Source organism: Hemiscyllium ocellatum, chromosome 10 (assembly GCF_020745735.1).
Source record: "Hemiscyllium ocellatum isolate sHemOce1 chromosome 10, sHemOce1.pat.X.cur, whole genome shotgun sequence".
NCBI classification, from domain to species: Eukaryota; Metazoa; Chordata; class Chondrichthyes; order Orectolobiformes; family Hemiscylliidae; genus Hemiscyllium; species Hemiscyllium ocellatum.
In genome coordinates, this window is record NC_083410.1 from 49,424,322 (window position 1) to 49,438,849 (window position 14,528).

At 41.3% G+C, this 14,528-nt stretch overlaps 1 protein-coding gene across 1 annotated transcript in view; it reads right to left on the reverse strand.

The window, feature by feature from the left end:
• Positions 1 to 14,528, reverse strand: part of ppp2r5a (protein phosphatase 2, regulatory subunit B', alpha isoform) — a 168,691-nt gene that overhangs the window by 71,394 nt on the left and 82,769 nt on the right. Inside the window, exon 2 of the mRNA XM_060831481.1 lies at positions 10,061 to 10,257. Within this exon, the coding sequence (XP_060687464.1) occupies positions 10,061 to 10,257 (197 nt within the window). The remainder of the gene's footprint in view (positions 1 to 10,060; positions 10,258 to 14,528) is intronic.

Genomic DNA, 14,528 nt, shown 5'->3' on the forward strand with positions numbered 1-14,528 from the left:
GTGCATTTTGGCTGATTCTTCATCTGTAGCTGTCTATAAACATCCACACCCTTCACCACCGATGCTCAGCAGCAGCGTGTACTATCTATAAATGCACTTAAGACCATTAGACAACACCTTCCAAATGCATGGCTATCTAGAAGGACAAGAACCAATAACAATGTCCTTGGTCTCCTTAATACTTAGTTGGAGGCAATTTCTGCTCACATGCTCACCAGAAGTGCCAAGTGGAGGATCCACCTCAGCCTCCTGCCGCGATCCCCAGCATTAAAGGTACCAGTTTCCAACCAATTCAATTCATTCCACATGATACCAAAAAATAGCTGAAGGCTCTGTATACTGCAAAGGCTATGGGCCCTGACAACATTCCCACAAAAGTGCTGAAGACTTGTGCTCCAGAACTTGCTGCTCCCCAAGACAAGCTGTTCCAGTGCAATTATAACACTGGCATCGACCTAACAGTGTGGGAAATTGTCGAAGTATGCCCTGTGCACAAAAAGCAGGACAAATCCAACCTGGAATATTACTGCCTCAACAATCCAATGTCAGTTATTAGTAACTGATGGAAGATGCCATCAAGAGTGCTATCAGTAAGCAATAGGAGAAAGTGAAGACTGCAGATGCTGGAGATCAGAGCTGAAAATGTGTTGCTGGAAAAGTGCAAAGGTCAGGCAACATCCAAGGAGTAGGAGAATCGACGTTTCGGGCATGAGGCCTTCTTCAGGAAACTTCAGATTCCTGAAGAAGGGGTCATGCTCGAAACGTCGATTCTCCTGCTCCTTGGATGCTGCCTGACCTATCAGTAAACAATAACCTGCTTAATGAGGTCCAGTCTGGGTTCCACCAGGGCCACTCAGCCCCTGACCTCATTACAGCCTTGGTTCAAATATGGACAAAAAAGCTGAATTCGAGAGAGGAGGTGAAAGTGACACTCTTAACATCAAGGTTGCATTTGACTGAGTATAGCATCATGGAGCCAGAGCAAAACTGGAATCAATTGGCATCAGGGATAGTTAGAGTCATACCTGACACATAGGAAGATAGTCATGGTTTTGGAGGTTAGTTATATCAGCTCCAGAACATGTCTGCAGGAATTCCTCAGGGTAGTGTCCTAGGCCCAACGATCTTCAGCTGCTTCATCAATGACCTTCCCTCCATTATAAGATCAGAAGTGGGTGTATTCACAGATGATTGCACAATGTTGAGCACCATTCACAACTCATCAGAAACTGAAGCAGTCCATGTCCAAATGCAACAAGATCTGGATAATATCCAGGATTGGGCTGACAAGTGGTAAGTAACATTCGCACCACACAAATGCCAGGCTATGACCATCACTAACAATCACCAACAAGAGACGGTCTAACCACAGCTCTTTGATATTCAAATGGTGTTACCATCACCGAATTCCCGATTACCAACATCCTCGGAGTTATCATTAATCAGAAACTCAACTGGACTCACCGCATAAACGTAGTGGCAACAACAGCAGGTCAGAGGCAAGGACCACATCGGCAAATAACACACCTTGTCACTCCCCAAAGCTGGTCTGCCATCAACAAAGCACAAGTCAGGAGTGTGATGGAATACTGCCCTCTTGCCTGGAAGAGTACAGTCTCAACAACAGTCAAGAAGCTTAACACCACCCAGGACAAAGCAGCCTGATTGACTGGTACCATGTCCACAAGCACCCACTTCCTCCAACACTGACACTCAATAGCAGCAGTATGTACTCCACACAAGATGCACTGCAGAAAGTCACCAAAGATCTTCAGATAGCACCTTCCAAACCCCATGACCACTTTCATCTAGAAGGACAAGGGCAGCAGATATATGGGATCACCACCACCTTCAAGTTCCCCTCCAAGTCACTCACCATCCTGACTTGAAAATATATCACCAACCCTTCACTGTCGTTGGGTCAAAATCCTGGAATTCCCTCCCTGATGACAGTCCAACCCACAGCAGTTGGACTTGAGCATCTCACGAAGGTAGCTCACTATCACCCTCTCAAGGGTAACTCGGGGACAGGCAATAAATGCTGGCCAGCCAGTGACATCCACATCCCACAAAATGAATAATTTTTTTCAAAACTCTGATACTATGTGTCTATCAAGGAGTCTGACAGAGAAGGGATTGAGTGAGACAACAGTGTGATAGAAATATGATTTCAAGATGCAAATGAAACCAGACCCGATTGTTGCAATCCCCTTGTCTGCCCACAAAATCTGAATATTGTGCTCTATTTGGACACAGACTATGTCAATGTCACAGGAGTCTCAAATGGTGCTGAACAATGTGCGATTATTAGCAAACATCACCCTACCTCTTAACTAATTATGAAGCTACTACTGAACCAGCAAACTCAGCATTATAATAACAGGGAAACACAGCTGAACGTTGGGCTACAGAAATAAAGGACAGAAAGCAGTAGATACAACTAAACAAATAGTCTCAATCCCAGTCAGAGAACGCCACAAACATGCTACAAAATACTGAAAATGCCGAAGCTCTGAAATAGAAATAGAAAATGGAGAAACTCAACAGGTCTAACAGCAACTGAGGAGATAAAAACAGAGCTGCCAAACTGGAGGAACATAAGCACACTGCATAGCCTCCTGGAATGAACATTACATTCAACAACATGAAACCATGACCTCTTTCTTCATTTTCATTTCTCCCTGCTGCTGATCCCACCCCAGTATCTTGTTTTTATGATTTTGCTTTCAACACAACTGATCTTGTTCTGCTATAAATTTCTATTAACATTGTGATACTGTAAACATCAAAACTTTAATAAGGAGGATTCTGGCTAATTGAAGATGGAGGACAGCAAAAATGTGGCTGTAAGAGCAGTTCCTTTTTGAGATATTTTCAGTGTTGGAGCTAATTTCTTCAAACTCAAGGAACAGTAAATACTGTTTTAGAAGCTGTTGCATGGTTTTGGAACTTTGGGAGGATAAAAGATCAAACCAATAGCACTTTTAAAAGGAGAAAGTATTATGAAGGTGTAGGTATGTACTGTACTTTTAAGAGAAAGGTGACTGAAAGCACAGAGTGTGCTGTCCTATTTAAAAATGTAACATTTGGTTGAAACAAATAGATGGAGTTGAATTGCCATGGAACAAAAAAAATACAAATTTAGCCAATTAATTTAAATTATGTCCCAGATACCAAAATCCAATTGAATTTAAATTTTACTGTTTGGGATGGCATCAAACCAATGAAATGATCTGATGTTTTGGGATATAAAACCAGACATTTTGAACAGAGTGAGAACAGCAAACAGCAACAACAAGTACAGACTGTGAGCCGAATAGCTCTCTGAAAGGTACCGGTCCATAAGAAAAGTTGTGTAGCAGAAGACAGAAGAAAAGACAACCCAGGAAAATACAAGAGGAAAATCTACAAAAGAAATCCTACAATGGAGAAACGAAAAAGCTGGCTGGTTTTGAAACTTTTTTTTTGTAAATCTTAATCAGTATTGTAGAGTGGGAGGTAAAAGATAGGCTTAAAGGAAAGGAGTTGTAAAAAGTTGTTGTTTTAATGTTCTCTTTTGGACCTAAAGAATAAAATTGTTAATTTCCACTTTAAATAGTGAGATCAGGAATAGTTCTTTGCCTCTCGAAATTTTACAGATGGCAGCGCAAAGTGAGCTTCTGAGTGTCGGATTTAAATCAGCAGAGAGGTTTACCCCATGTCATAACAGTTTGAGGGCTCTCGTCCATGATTTGAACAGGTTTAGACAGATCCAGTCTGAGATTTGAATAGATTTGGGGTACAAACAAAGTCCAGTAGATTTAAACACTTGCTGGTTAGTGACCTAGATCTTTAAATAAAACATAGGTGAGTCAATTTGTTTAATTTCAGTCACTTATGTTTGACAAATTAAAAGTGAGAGAAATGGCTTTTAAAATTGCTGAAGAGGTTCTGGGGTTTGAAAATAATTCCCAAATTTGCCAAGAAAGTTTAGAAAGGAAAGAAACGACCAATTAGCAAAGAGGTTCTAGAATAGGGTTTGATCAAGGACATAGGTAAAGCTAAAATTGTAAGGGAATTATTCAAAACATTTCAGTGTGTCAGAGAAATAGACAAGTGCTGTACAGTTAGAAAAAATGAAAGTACAATTGAGGAAAATTGAGTTCGAAGATAAACAATGGGAGAGAGAAAGAGAGGGAGAAGAGAGGAAAAAGAGAGAGAGGATTCTTAGCTGAGCAAAGAGAGAGAAGTAAGGGAGAGAGAAAGAGAGACAGGGAAAAGAAAGATAGAGAGAAGATTCTTAGCTGAGGAAAAAGAGAGAATTTAAACTTGAGAAGTTGCAATTTGGTCAGCAAAGTCAAGTTAACAGGATGGAGATTGAAAGAGAAGGTAGGTAGAGAGAGAGAGAGAGAGAGAGAGAGAGAGAGAGAGAGAGAGAGAGAGAGAGAGAGAGAGAGAGAGAGAGAGAGAGAGGGAGAGAGAGAGAGATATATACACACACACACACACACACACACACACACAACAAACAAAAAAAATAAATAAAAGCTCTGCCACAGTTTGATGAGAAAGATGCCAAATTCTTCTTTATTTCATTTGAACAATTGTCTGTGTAAATGGGGCGGTCCGGGGATTTATGGGTAATGCTAGTTCAGACTAAACTAGTAAGTAGAATTAATGAGGTATTTGCCGCGCTGTCAGATGAAGGGTGAAGAGCTTACGAAGAGGTCAACAGTCTATTTTAAGTGCTTATGAACTGGTACCAGAAGCATATAGACAGCCGTTCAGAAACATGAAGGAGGAACCTGATCAGATTTATGCTGAGTTCAAAAGAATTAAACAGTCATTTTGATAGATGGGTGCAGGCCTTAAAAATAAATAAGACCTATGAGGCTCAAAGAGAGATTATTCTGCTGGAGTTTAAAAACTCACTTCCAGCGATGGTAAGAGTTCATGTGGATAAACAGAAAGTTCAGGACATGAGAAGGGCAGCACGTTGATACATAAGACAACCTTCCAGCCAGAATTTCGTCCAGTAAGGGATAGAAGTTGGGAGAAGGAGAAATCCAGACTACGAAAAAAAAAGTAGAGAACATTAGTGTCTACCACAGGTTAGAAAAGGAAGCCCAAGAGGGTGGAAAGGAGGTGAAAGGACTCAGGTGTTTCCATTGTGGTAAAGTGGGACATGTAAAGCCACAGTGCTGATCGTGAAAGAAAGGCACGGTGAGCAATGATATGGTAAAAGAAGCTAAGCCAGTGGCATTAGTGAAAGTAGTAAAAGAAACCCAAGAAAAGCCAAGGAGCTGCAGAAAAATGCACAGTCTCAGCAAGGGCTGGGGATGAGGTGAGTGCTCTATAAACAGTTCGCCTCTGTGGGTAAAAAGTTAACTCAGAAAGAACCGGGGGAGAAGCGCAAGTCATAGAGATGTACAACACGGAAACAGACCCTTAGGTTCAGCTCATCCATGCCAGCCAGATATCCCAACCCAATCTGGTCACACCTGCCCATATGCTTTCAAACCCTTCCTTTTCATATACCCTTTTAAAGGCTACAATTGTACCAGCCTCCACCACTTCTTCTGACAGCTCATTCCACACATACACCACCCACTGCATGAAAAAGTTGCCCCTTAGGTCTCTTTCATATCTTTCCCCTCTATCCTAAATGTACAGTATCCAGTTCTGGACTCCCCTACCCCAGGTAAAAAACCTTGTCTATATATTTGATCCATGCCCCTCATGATTTTATAAACCTCTACAATGTTACCCCTCAGCCTCAGACACTCCAGGGAAAACAAACCCAGCCTATTCAAACTCTTCCTATTGCTCAAATCCTCCAACCCTGGCAACATTCTTGTAAATCTTTTCTGAACCGCTTCAAGTTTCACAACATCCATCCGATGGGAAGGAGACCAGAATTGCATTCGATATTCCAACAACAGCCGAACAAATGTACAGCTACAAAATGGCCCGCAACTCCTATAATGAGTGCTCTGACCAATAAAGGAAAGCATACCAAATGTCTTTTTCACTATCCTACCTATCTGCGTCTCTACTTTCAAGGAGCTATGAACCTGCAGTCCAAGCTCTCTTTGTTCAGCAACACTCCCTAGGAACTTACCATTAAGTGCATGTGTCCTGCTAAGATTAGCTCTCCCAAAATGCAGCACCTTACATTTATTTAAATTAAACTCTATCTGCTACTTGTCAACCCATTGGCCCATCTGATCAAGATCCCATTTTAATCTGAGGTAACCTTCTTCACTGTCCACTAAACCTCCAATTTTGGTGTCACCTGCAAACTTACCAGCTATACCTCTTATGTTCACATCCAACCATTTATATAAAATGGCTAAAAAAAGTAGAGGGCCCAGCACCGATCCCTGTGGCACTCCACTGGTTACAAGCCTCCAGTCTGAAAGACAACCCTCTACCCCCACCCTCTGTCTTCTACCTTTGAGCCTTGTATACCATGAGATCTAACCTTGCTATCCAGTCTTCCATGGGGAACCTTGTTGAATGCCTTACTGAAGTCCATATAGATCATGTCCACCACTCTGCCCTCATCAATCCTCTTGTTACTTCTTCAAAAACACTCAATCAAGTTTGTAAGACATGACTTACACATAAAGCAACATTGACTATCCCTAGTCAGTCCTTCCTTTCAAAATACATGTACATCCTCTGTACCTCAGGATTCCCTCCAATAACTTGCCCACCACTGATGTCAGGCTCACTGGTCTATAGTTCCCTGGCTTGTCCTTATCACCCTTCTTAAATAGTGGCACCATGTTAGCCAACCCCCAGTCTTCCAGCACCTCACCTGTGACTATCTATGACACAAATATATCAGCAAAGGGCCCAGCAATCACTTCATTAACTTCCCACAGAATTCTAGGGTACACCTGATAAGGTTCTAGGGATTTCAAGACATCCATCATTTCCTCTTCTGTAATATGGACATTTTTCAAGACGTCACCATATATTTCCCTACGTTCTACATCTTTCATGCCTAAACTAAAAATTATTTACCTGTACACTCTCAATATCCCGCTTTTCCCTGCCTATTCATATATCTGTCAAGATGCTTCTTAAATATTGTTGTTGTATCTGCTTCAATCATCTCCTCTGACTGCATATTCCAGGCACTTTCCACATTCCATTTTAAACAAAACTTGCCTCTCACATTTACTTTAAACTTTTCTTCCTTTTGCCGTAAACCTATGTACCTTATTAACTGACATTTCTACTTTGGGAAGACAACTTCAATTATCCATTCTATCAAGTTGCCCCTCAGCGTCCCACATTCATGTGAAAACAAACCAAGTTTGTACAATCTCTCCTCATACCAATATGCTGGGTAAGCCTTTTCTGTTCCTTCTCCAAAGCCTTCATACCCTTCCATCAGTGTGGTAACCAGAACTGTACAATATTCCCAAACGTGGCCTAATCAAACTTTTATACAGCTCCAACATGACACACCAATTTTTATATTTTATGTCCCAAATAAAGGCAAGCATGTCATATACCTCCTTGACTAATTTATCCAATTGTGTTGCCCTTTCCAAGAAACTATTGACCTATATGCCTAGGTTCCGCTGTATGTTAAAGCTTCTAAGGGTTCTGCAATTTACTGTCTAATTCCCTCCGGCATCAGACCTTCCAAAATTTATGTCCTCCCATTTACCTGGATTAAATTCCATCTGACATTTCTCAACCCAAGTCTCAAGCCTATTTTTAACCTGCTGTATCCTCTGGCAATCCTCCTCACTATCCACAGTTCCCCAAATCTTTGTATTTTCCTCAAACTTACTGATCAGACCACTTATATTCTCTTGAAGCTTTCAGAGCGCTGACTTTCACTTCACCTGATGAATGAGCAGCGCTTTGAAAGCTTGTGATTTCAAAGAAATCTGTTGGACTATAACCGGTATCATGTGACTTCTGACTGTCCATCCCAGTTCAATACCAGCATTTCCATGATTCTCCTCCAAAATTAACAAGTGACAGGGTCCCAGCATTGATCCCTGCAGAACACCACTGGTCACAGACCTTTAGTAAAAAAAAATCTACTTCTACTCTGTCTTCTATCATAGAATAGAATCATAAGATCCCAAGAGTGTGGAAGCAGGTCATTCAGCCCTTCGAGTCCACACATACCCTTCAGATAAGCATCCCACCCTACCCTATCCCCATAATTCTGCATTTCCCAGGCTAATCTACCAAGCTGCACATTCTTGGATGCGAAGGAGAAACTTACCAAGGCCAATCCACTTAACCTACAGGTCTTTGGACTGTGGGAGGAAGCTCACGCTGATACAGGGAGAACACGCAAATTCCATACAGATAGTTGCCCCAAGGTGAAATCGAACACAGGTCACTGGTTCAATGAGGCGCTAACATACCGCCCAAGCCATTTCTGTATCTATCTTACAATTCACTGCAGATATCAGATGACTTCACCTTCTGCATCATCTTGTCATGTCAAAGGCCTTGCTGAAATCCACACAGACAACATCCACCACTCTGCCCTCAGCAATCATCTTTGTCCCTTCCTTAAAACACACAATCAAGTTTGAGAGACATGACTTTCTCCACAAAGTAATGCTGCCTTTTACTAGTATATCCATATTTTTCCAATGTGAGCAAATCCCCTCCTAAAAGTCTTCTCCAATAATTTATTTACCACTGATGGGCTCACAATCTGCAATTGCCCAGATTATCCCTGTTGCCCTTCTTAAACAAAGTAAAAGCATTAGCTATTCTCTGGTCTTCTGGGACCTCTCCTATGACTAAAGAGGATACAAAGACTTTCTCTCCTCTAATGCTCTCAGACTTGCTGAGTTTCTCTGACACTTGCTGTTTTGACCCTCAGATTTGTTGGGGGTGAAAGTGGAGGAATCAGTGTTAGAATTAGAGGGATTTAGAAACATGATTTGCAGTTGCAAATTGTAGTTGGAAGTTATAATGAACAGTTTTAAATCGGGGGAAAGCAGGAACCTAGGCTCAGTGGTTAGCACTGCTATCTCAACGCCTGGGACCCGGGTTCGATTCCAGCCTCGGGCAACTGTCTGTGTGGAGTTTGCTCATTCTCCCTGTGTCTGCGTGGGTTTCCTCCAAGTGGTCCAGTTTCCTCCCACAATCCAAAGATGGCAGGACAGGTGAACTGGCCACGCTAAGTTACACATAGTATTCAGGGATATGTAGGTTAGGTGCATTAGTCAAGGGTATACGGAGGGGAATGGGTCTGATTGGCTACTCTTCGGAGGGTTGGTGTGGATTTGTTGGGCTGAATGGCCTGTTTCCACACTGTAGGGATTTAATGATTCTACAGTTTTACCTGGTCCTGCCAGATCTGGCAATACACCTAGTGCCTACCATTATGTTCAAATTTGTATTTCACAGAAGCAGAAACGTTACCTGTAAAACTGTGAATTGTATAAAATCCACATCCAGATGGAGCAAAGAGTTCGTGTGTGCAAACATAAAGCTACGCCACTTGTAAACAACACCAGTTGCCCTGTTTAGGTTAACTCAGAGCTGTAGTCTCTTATTTGGATCGAAGGTCACCTGTATGTGTTTGTTTATGAAGCTTCCTCACCCACACTGCCACCTTTATTACCCTCCTACAGTCAGTCAAAGGAAAGACTCGTTTGCCAATTATTCACTTGTGAAATTCTTGAAACTTACGAGTATGTATACACTTGTTCAAACTTACTCGAGCATCCATATGAGCAGGTCAGTGTGGACTTGTTGAGCCGAAGGGTCTGTTTCCACACTAAGTAATCTAATCTAACCAACCCAGGTATTTGCATGCCAATATATCAAGTTCTATTTGTAGAAGCTATAAAATTCACTTCCAACACCAGATGCAATGTTACAGTGGGTATTGTCTCAGAACAAATCGCAAATTTTGAAAATTTACTTACAGGTTTGTACTTAATCAATTTTCTCTCCAACCCAACAAGTACCTGAACCATAATGAACAACAATAAATAGTAGCTCTTCATTGAAATAGGACTCAGAACAGATTGGAACCAAAAAAAGTTGATGACATCCATCATGGGCACAAGTCACATACCATTTTTACTATTTCAGGATAGGCTTGTTCAAGAAGCACACCTCTATTTGAGGTGAGGAAATCCACCAATTCATTCAGGGTTGCTCTTTTGACCTCTTTACTCTTTAAGTCTGAAACAGAGTCCATGAAATCAAAAATCACACAGCACTGCTGTAATTTTTGACAGAAGAGATCATGCTGTTCAGCATTTGGAGCATCTGCAGAAACAGAAAGGATACACTCAATAAGCATTAAGGCATTTCATTTCTTATCTAACACTGTATCTTAATTTCAGAAAGGTTATCATTACAAATGTTTTTTTAAAAAAAAATCAAATCATAATAGAAAACTAAACAAATATTTATGAGGAATGAGATTCCCCTAAAAGATCCTGAAATTTCAAAAGACCCCAGCTTACAAACATACAACTGAAGCCATTTTCTCTGACAATTTTTCAAAATTCTGTAATTAGTTCGTGACAGCTCAGTGCAACTCTGCAGTCTTTTCAGAATCAGTGTTTAAAAGACTCGCCTTTAATTTTCAAAATTGTAATCAAAATGCACCTGCTTACATGACAGAAGAAAAACCTGCTCTCAGCCTTAGAAACAATTCATGTGCATTCAAGGTTTTCTCTTTTTGTTGAAGTATAATCTTTCATTCTAAAGTATCATTCAAAACTGTAAGCAGTTTAAAAAAAATCAATAGCATGTGAACAAATTCAATTTCATCACCTGTTTTGAGATATTGTGAGGCAGATACATTGAACCAAAATTTTTGAAAATAGTCAGTGTTATCGAGGAGCTATAGTTATGCATATCTCAAACTTAATTGCTTTTCATTCAGAGCTTAGCTGTAATTTGCAAAGCCAGCATATACAGCCCATGTGATTTATCCTGAAGGTAGTGGTGGGTTGACTTCTCGAATGAATAAAGTTTATGTAATGAAAGTATGACCACAATGCAGTTTGGTAAGTTGCTTGATCAACTAACAATGAAAAACATGAAAGTTACAACAATGGGAGGCTGTTAGGTAGATTAGAAGTTGGCAATACGTCTGCGACACTTGTTGCTTTTAACATGCGGAAATCATGTTTTGAAACCTTGGTGAGTTGCAGTGCATCTTGTACATAGTAATATACAGGCCAGCCAGACGGCATCTGTTAAAGGTGATGGACAGGATGTTGAACACATGCATGCTTTGCCTTGGATGAGAATAAGCTTCTTGAGTTTTGTTGGAGCTGCGTTCATCCAGATAAGCCCAGATCATTCCATCACACCAATGCTTTCTGTCAATTCGATGATTGATGGTCTTCGGACAGTCAGGAGGAGAGTTGTTTATCATAAACCATTCTTATCTCTAAATTGCTTATGCACCCACAGAATATGTGGTGAGTCCAGTTACATTTGTGGTCAATGGTGACACCAGGATTTTAATGGGGCAGATTCATTCATGGCATTGCCACTAAACATGAAAGGAGTATGGTTATACTCTCTCACTGAAAATGGTCATTGCCCAAGGAACTGTGCACGATGTCAGCCTAAACTCTGAATTGTTTGGGTCCTGCTGTAATTGTGCACATATTGTTCCATTAATCAAGGAATTGCAAATGCTGTTATACAAAGTATAAATAGTCACTCACCCTTACTTTTGTTGGAGACAAAACTATTGCTGAAGCTGCTAAAAATTATTTGGTCAAAAGTAATGTCAAGGAACTCATGCAGCAATATTCTGGGGCAGAGATGACTGCCCCAAAACAAGAACATTCTTTTGTGTCAATCCTGACTACAACCATGAAGATCATCTCCTCTCTGCATTCACTTCAGTTTCACAAGGAGTGGACACTACACATCAAATTCTGTCTTTCTGCATTGCTGGTTTTCAGCTCTTTTGTCAATGCTCAAGCCATGACTGGGTTATGAGGAAGTTAAGTGCAATGTAACAGCACTGTTGACAGCACCTTGCATCATACTGCTGATTAAGAGTAGACAGATGAGGATGCGATTGACTGAATTGGATTTGACATGCTTTTTGTGAATAGGTCATACCCAGAAAATTTTGCACATTGTTCGGTCACTGACAGTATTGTAGCTGAAATGGAACACCTTGATCTGAAATGCAGCTTGTTCTGGACTACAGTTCTTCAGCAATACAGCCAGGGTGCTGTCACAGTCAGGAGCCTTTGCTGTATCCAGTGAGCTCAGCTATTTCTTGTTATCAGGAGGAATGAATTAATGGCATAAATGGACATCAGTCATGTAGGAAAAGGCTGAGGTGGACACTGTTTCCGAGACCCCTGGATAAAGATGGCTCAAATTGATTTGCGCAGTCAATAATGGTACAGCCCAATAAGAGGATGGGGACATTCGTATCATCTTGACACCATGTCAGGTGTGATTGTGCTGAAAAAAGTGTTTGTCCATTACGTTCACAGCAAGATATAGCAGAACAGCAACCTTGATCTGATCTGCTGGATTGCTTAGTTTGGAATTGAACACATTAATTCCACTGTTCAGCATGCATGTAGTCCTGCGTTTTAACTTCACTGTTTGGTACCTCATTTTCAGAAAACCTGGTGTTGCTCCTGCCAATATCTTCTCTTAACTCCTTATTCAATCAGTGTGGTCACCTGTATCGACTTTAATTACGGAAAGAAGAATATGCCAGGTTAAAATTTGTAGTTGAACACAATTCTGCACACCATGCTTTGTGGGTGTCTATTTTTGGGCTGAATCAATGTATCAGCAGTTGGAAAATATGGGAAGAACGATCCAAGTATTCCCTTCTGCTGATATGCACAACACCTGGAATTGTCTCACTTGGCGATTATGGTGCACCTTAGGACTCGATCAGTACGTAATGTTCCTAAACCATGCTTGGTGAAGACATTTAGATTTCCCATCCATTGTGAGCTCGTTATTATCTTCAATGCTTCTTATTTCTGGTATTAAATATATAAGATGAACAGGAGGGAAGGGGATGCGACGGGGCAGGATGGGAGGGGACAGGAGAGAAATGTTCATATTACAGAGGTGGTGGTGCTGCATGTTTTGAAACGCATAAAAGTGGATGTGTGCCCAGGACATTTACTGTGGAAAAGGATATGGAAGATATAGAATGTAGGGAAATAGATGGTGACATCTTGAAAAATGTCCATATTACAGAGGAGGAAGTGCTGGATGTCTTGAAATGTATAAAAGTGGATAAATCCCTCAGACCTGATCAAGTGTTCCCTTGAACTCTGTGGGAAGCGAGGGAAATGATTGCTGGACCCTTAGCTGTGATATTTGTATCATTGATCGCTACAGGCGAGGTGACAGAAGACTTGAGGTTGGCTAATATGGTACCACTATTTAAGAAACGTAGTAAGGACAAGCCAGGGGACTATAAACCATTGAGCCTGACATCAGTGGTGGGCAAATTATTGGATGGAATCCTGAGGGACAGGATGTACATGTATTTTGAAAGGCAAGGACTGATGAGGGATAGTCAACATGATTGTGTGTGTGGGAAACCATGTCTCACAAACTTGATCAAGTTTTTTGAAGAAGTAACAAAGAGGATTGATGAGGGCAGAGCGGTAGGTATGAACTGTATGGACTTCAGCAAGACATTCGACAAGGTTCCACTTGGGAAACAGGTTAGCGAGGTTAGATCACATGGAACTAGCTAGGGATACAGGGAGAACTAGCCATTGGATACAGAATTGGCTTGAAGGCAGAGGACAAAGGGTAGTGGTGAAGTGCTGCCTTTCAGACTGGAGGCCTGTGACCGGTGGTGTGCCACAAGGATTGGTGCTGGGTCCGTTGCTTTTTGTCATTTATGAAGAGGTATGGCTAGTAAATTTGCAGATGACACCAAAATTGGAGATGGCATGGACAGTGAAGAGGGTTACCTCAGAGTACAATGGGATCTTGATCAGATGGGCCAATGGGCTGAGGAGCAGCAGTTGGAGTTTAAGTTAGATAAATGTGAGATGCTGCATTTTGGAAAAGCAAATCAGAGCAGGACGTATACATTTAATGGCAAGATCCTGAGGTGTGTTACTGAAAAAAAAGAGACCTTGGAGCGCAGGTTCATAGTTCCTTGAAAGTAGAGATGCAGGTAGATGAGACAGCAAAGGTGGTGTTTGGTATACTTTCCTTATAGAGGTTTATAAAATCATGAGAGGCATGAATAGGATAAATAGATGAGATCTTTTCCCTGGGGCGGGTGAGTCCAGAATTAAAGGGCATTGGTTTAGGGTAAGAGGGGAAAGATGTAATAAGGGACCTAAGGAACAACGTTTTCCACACAGAGGATGGTGAGTGTATGGAATGAGCTGCCAGAGGAAATGGTGAAGGCTGGTACAATTACTGCATTTAAAAAAGGTATCTGGATGCATATATGAATAGGAAGGGTTTAGATGGATGTGGGCCGAGTGCTGGCAAATGGGACCAGATTAGGTTAGGATATCCGGTTGGCATGGACGAGATGGACTCAAGGGTCTGTT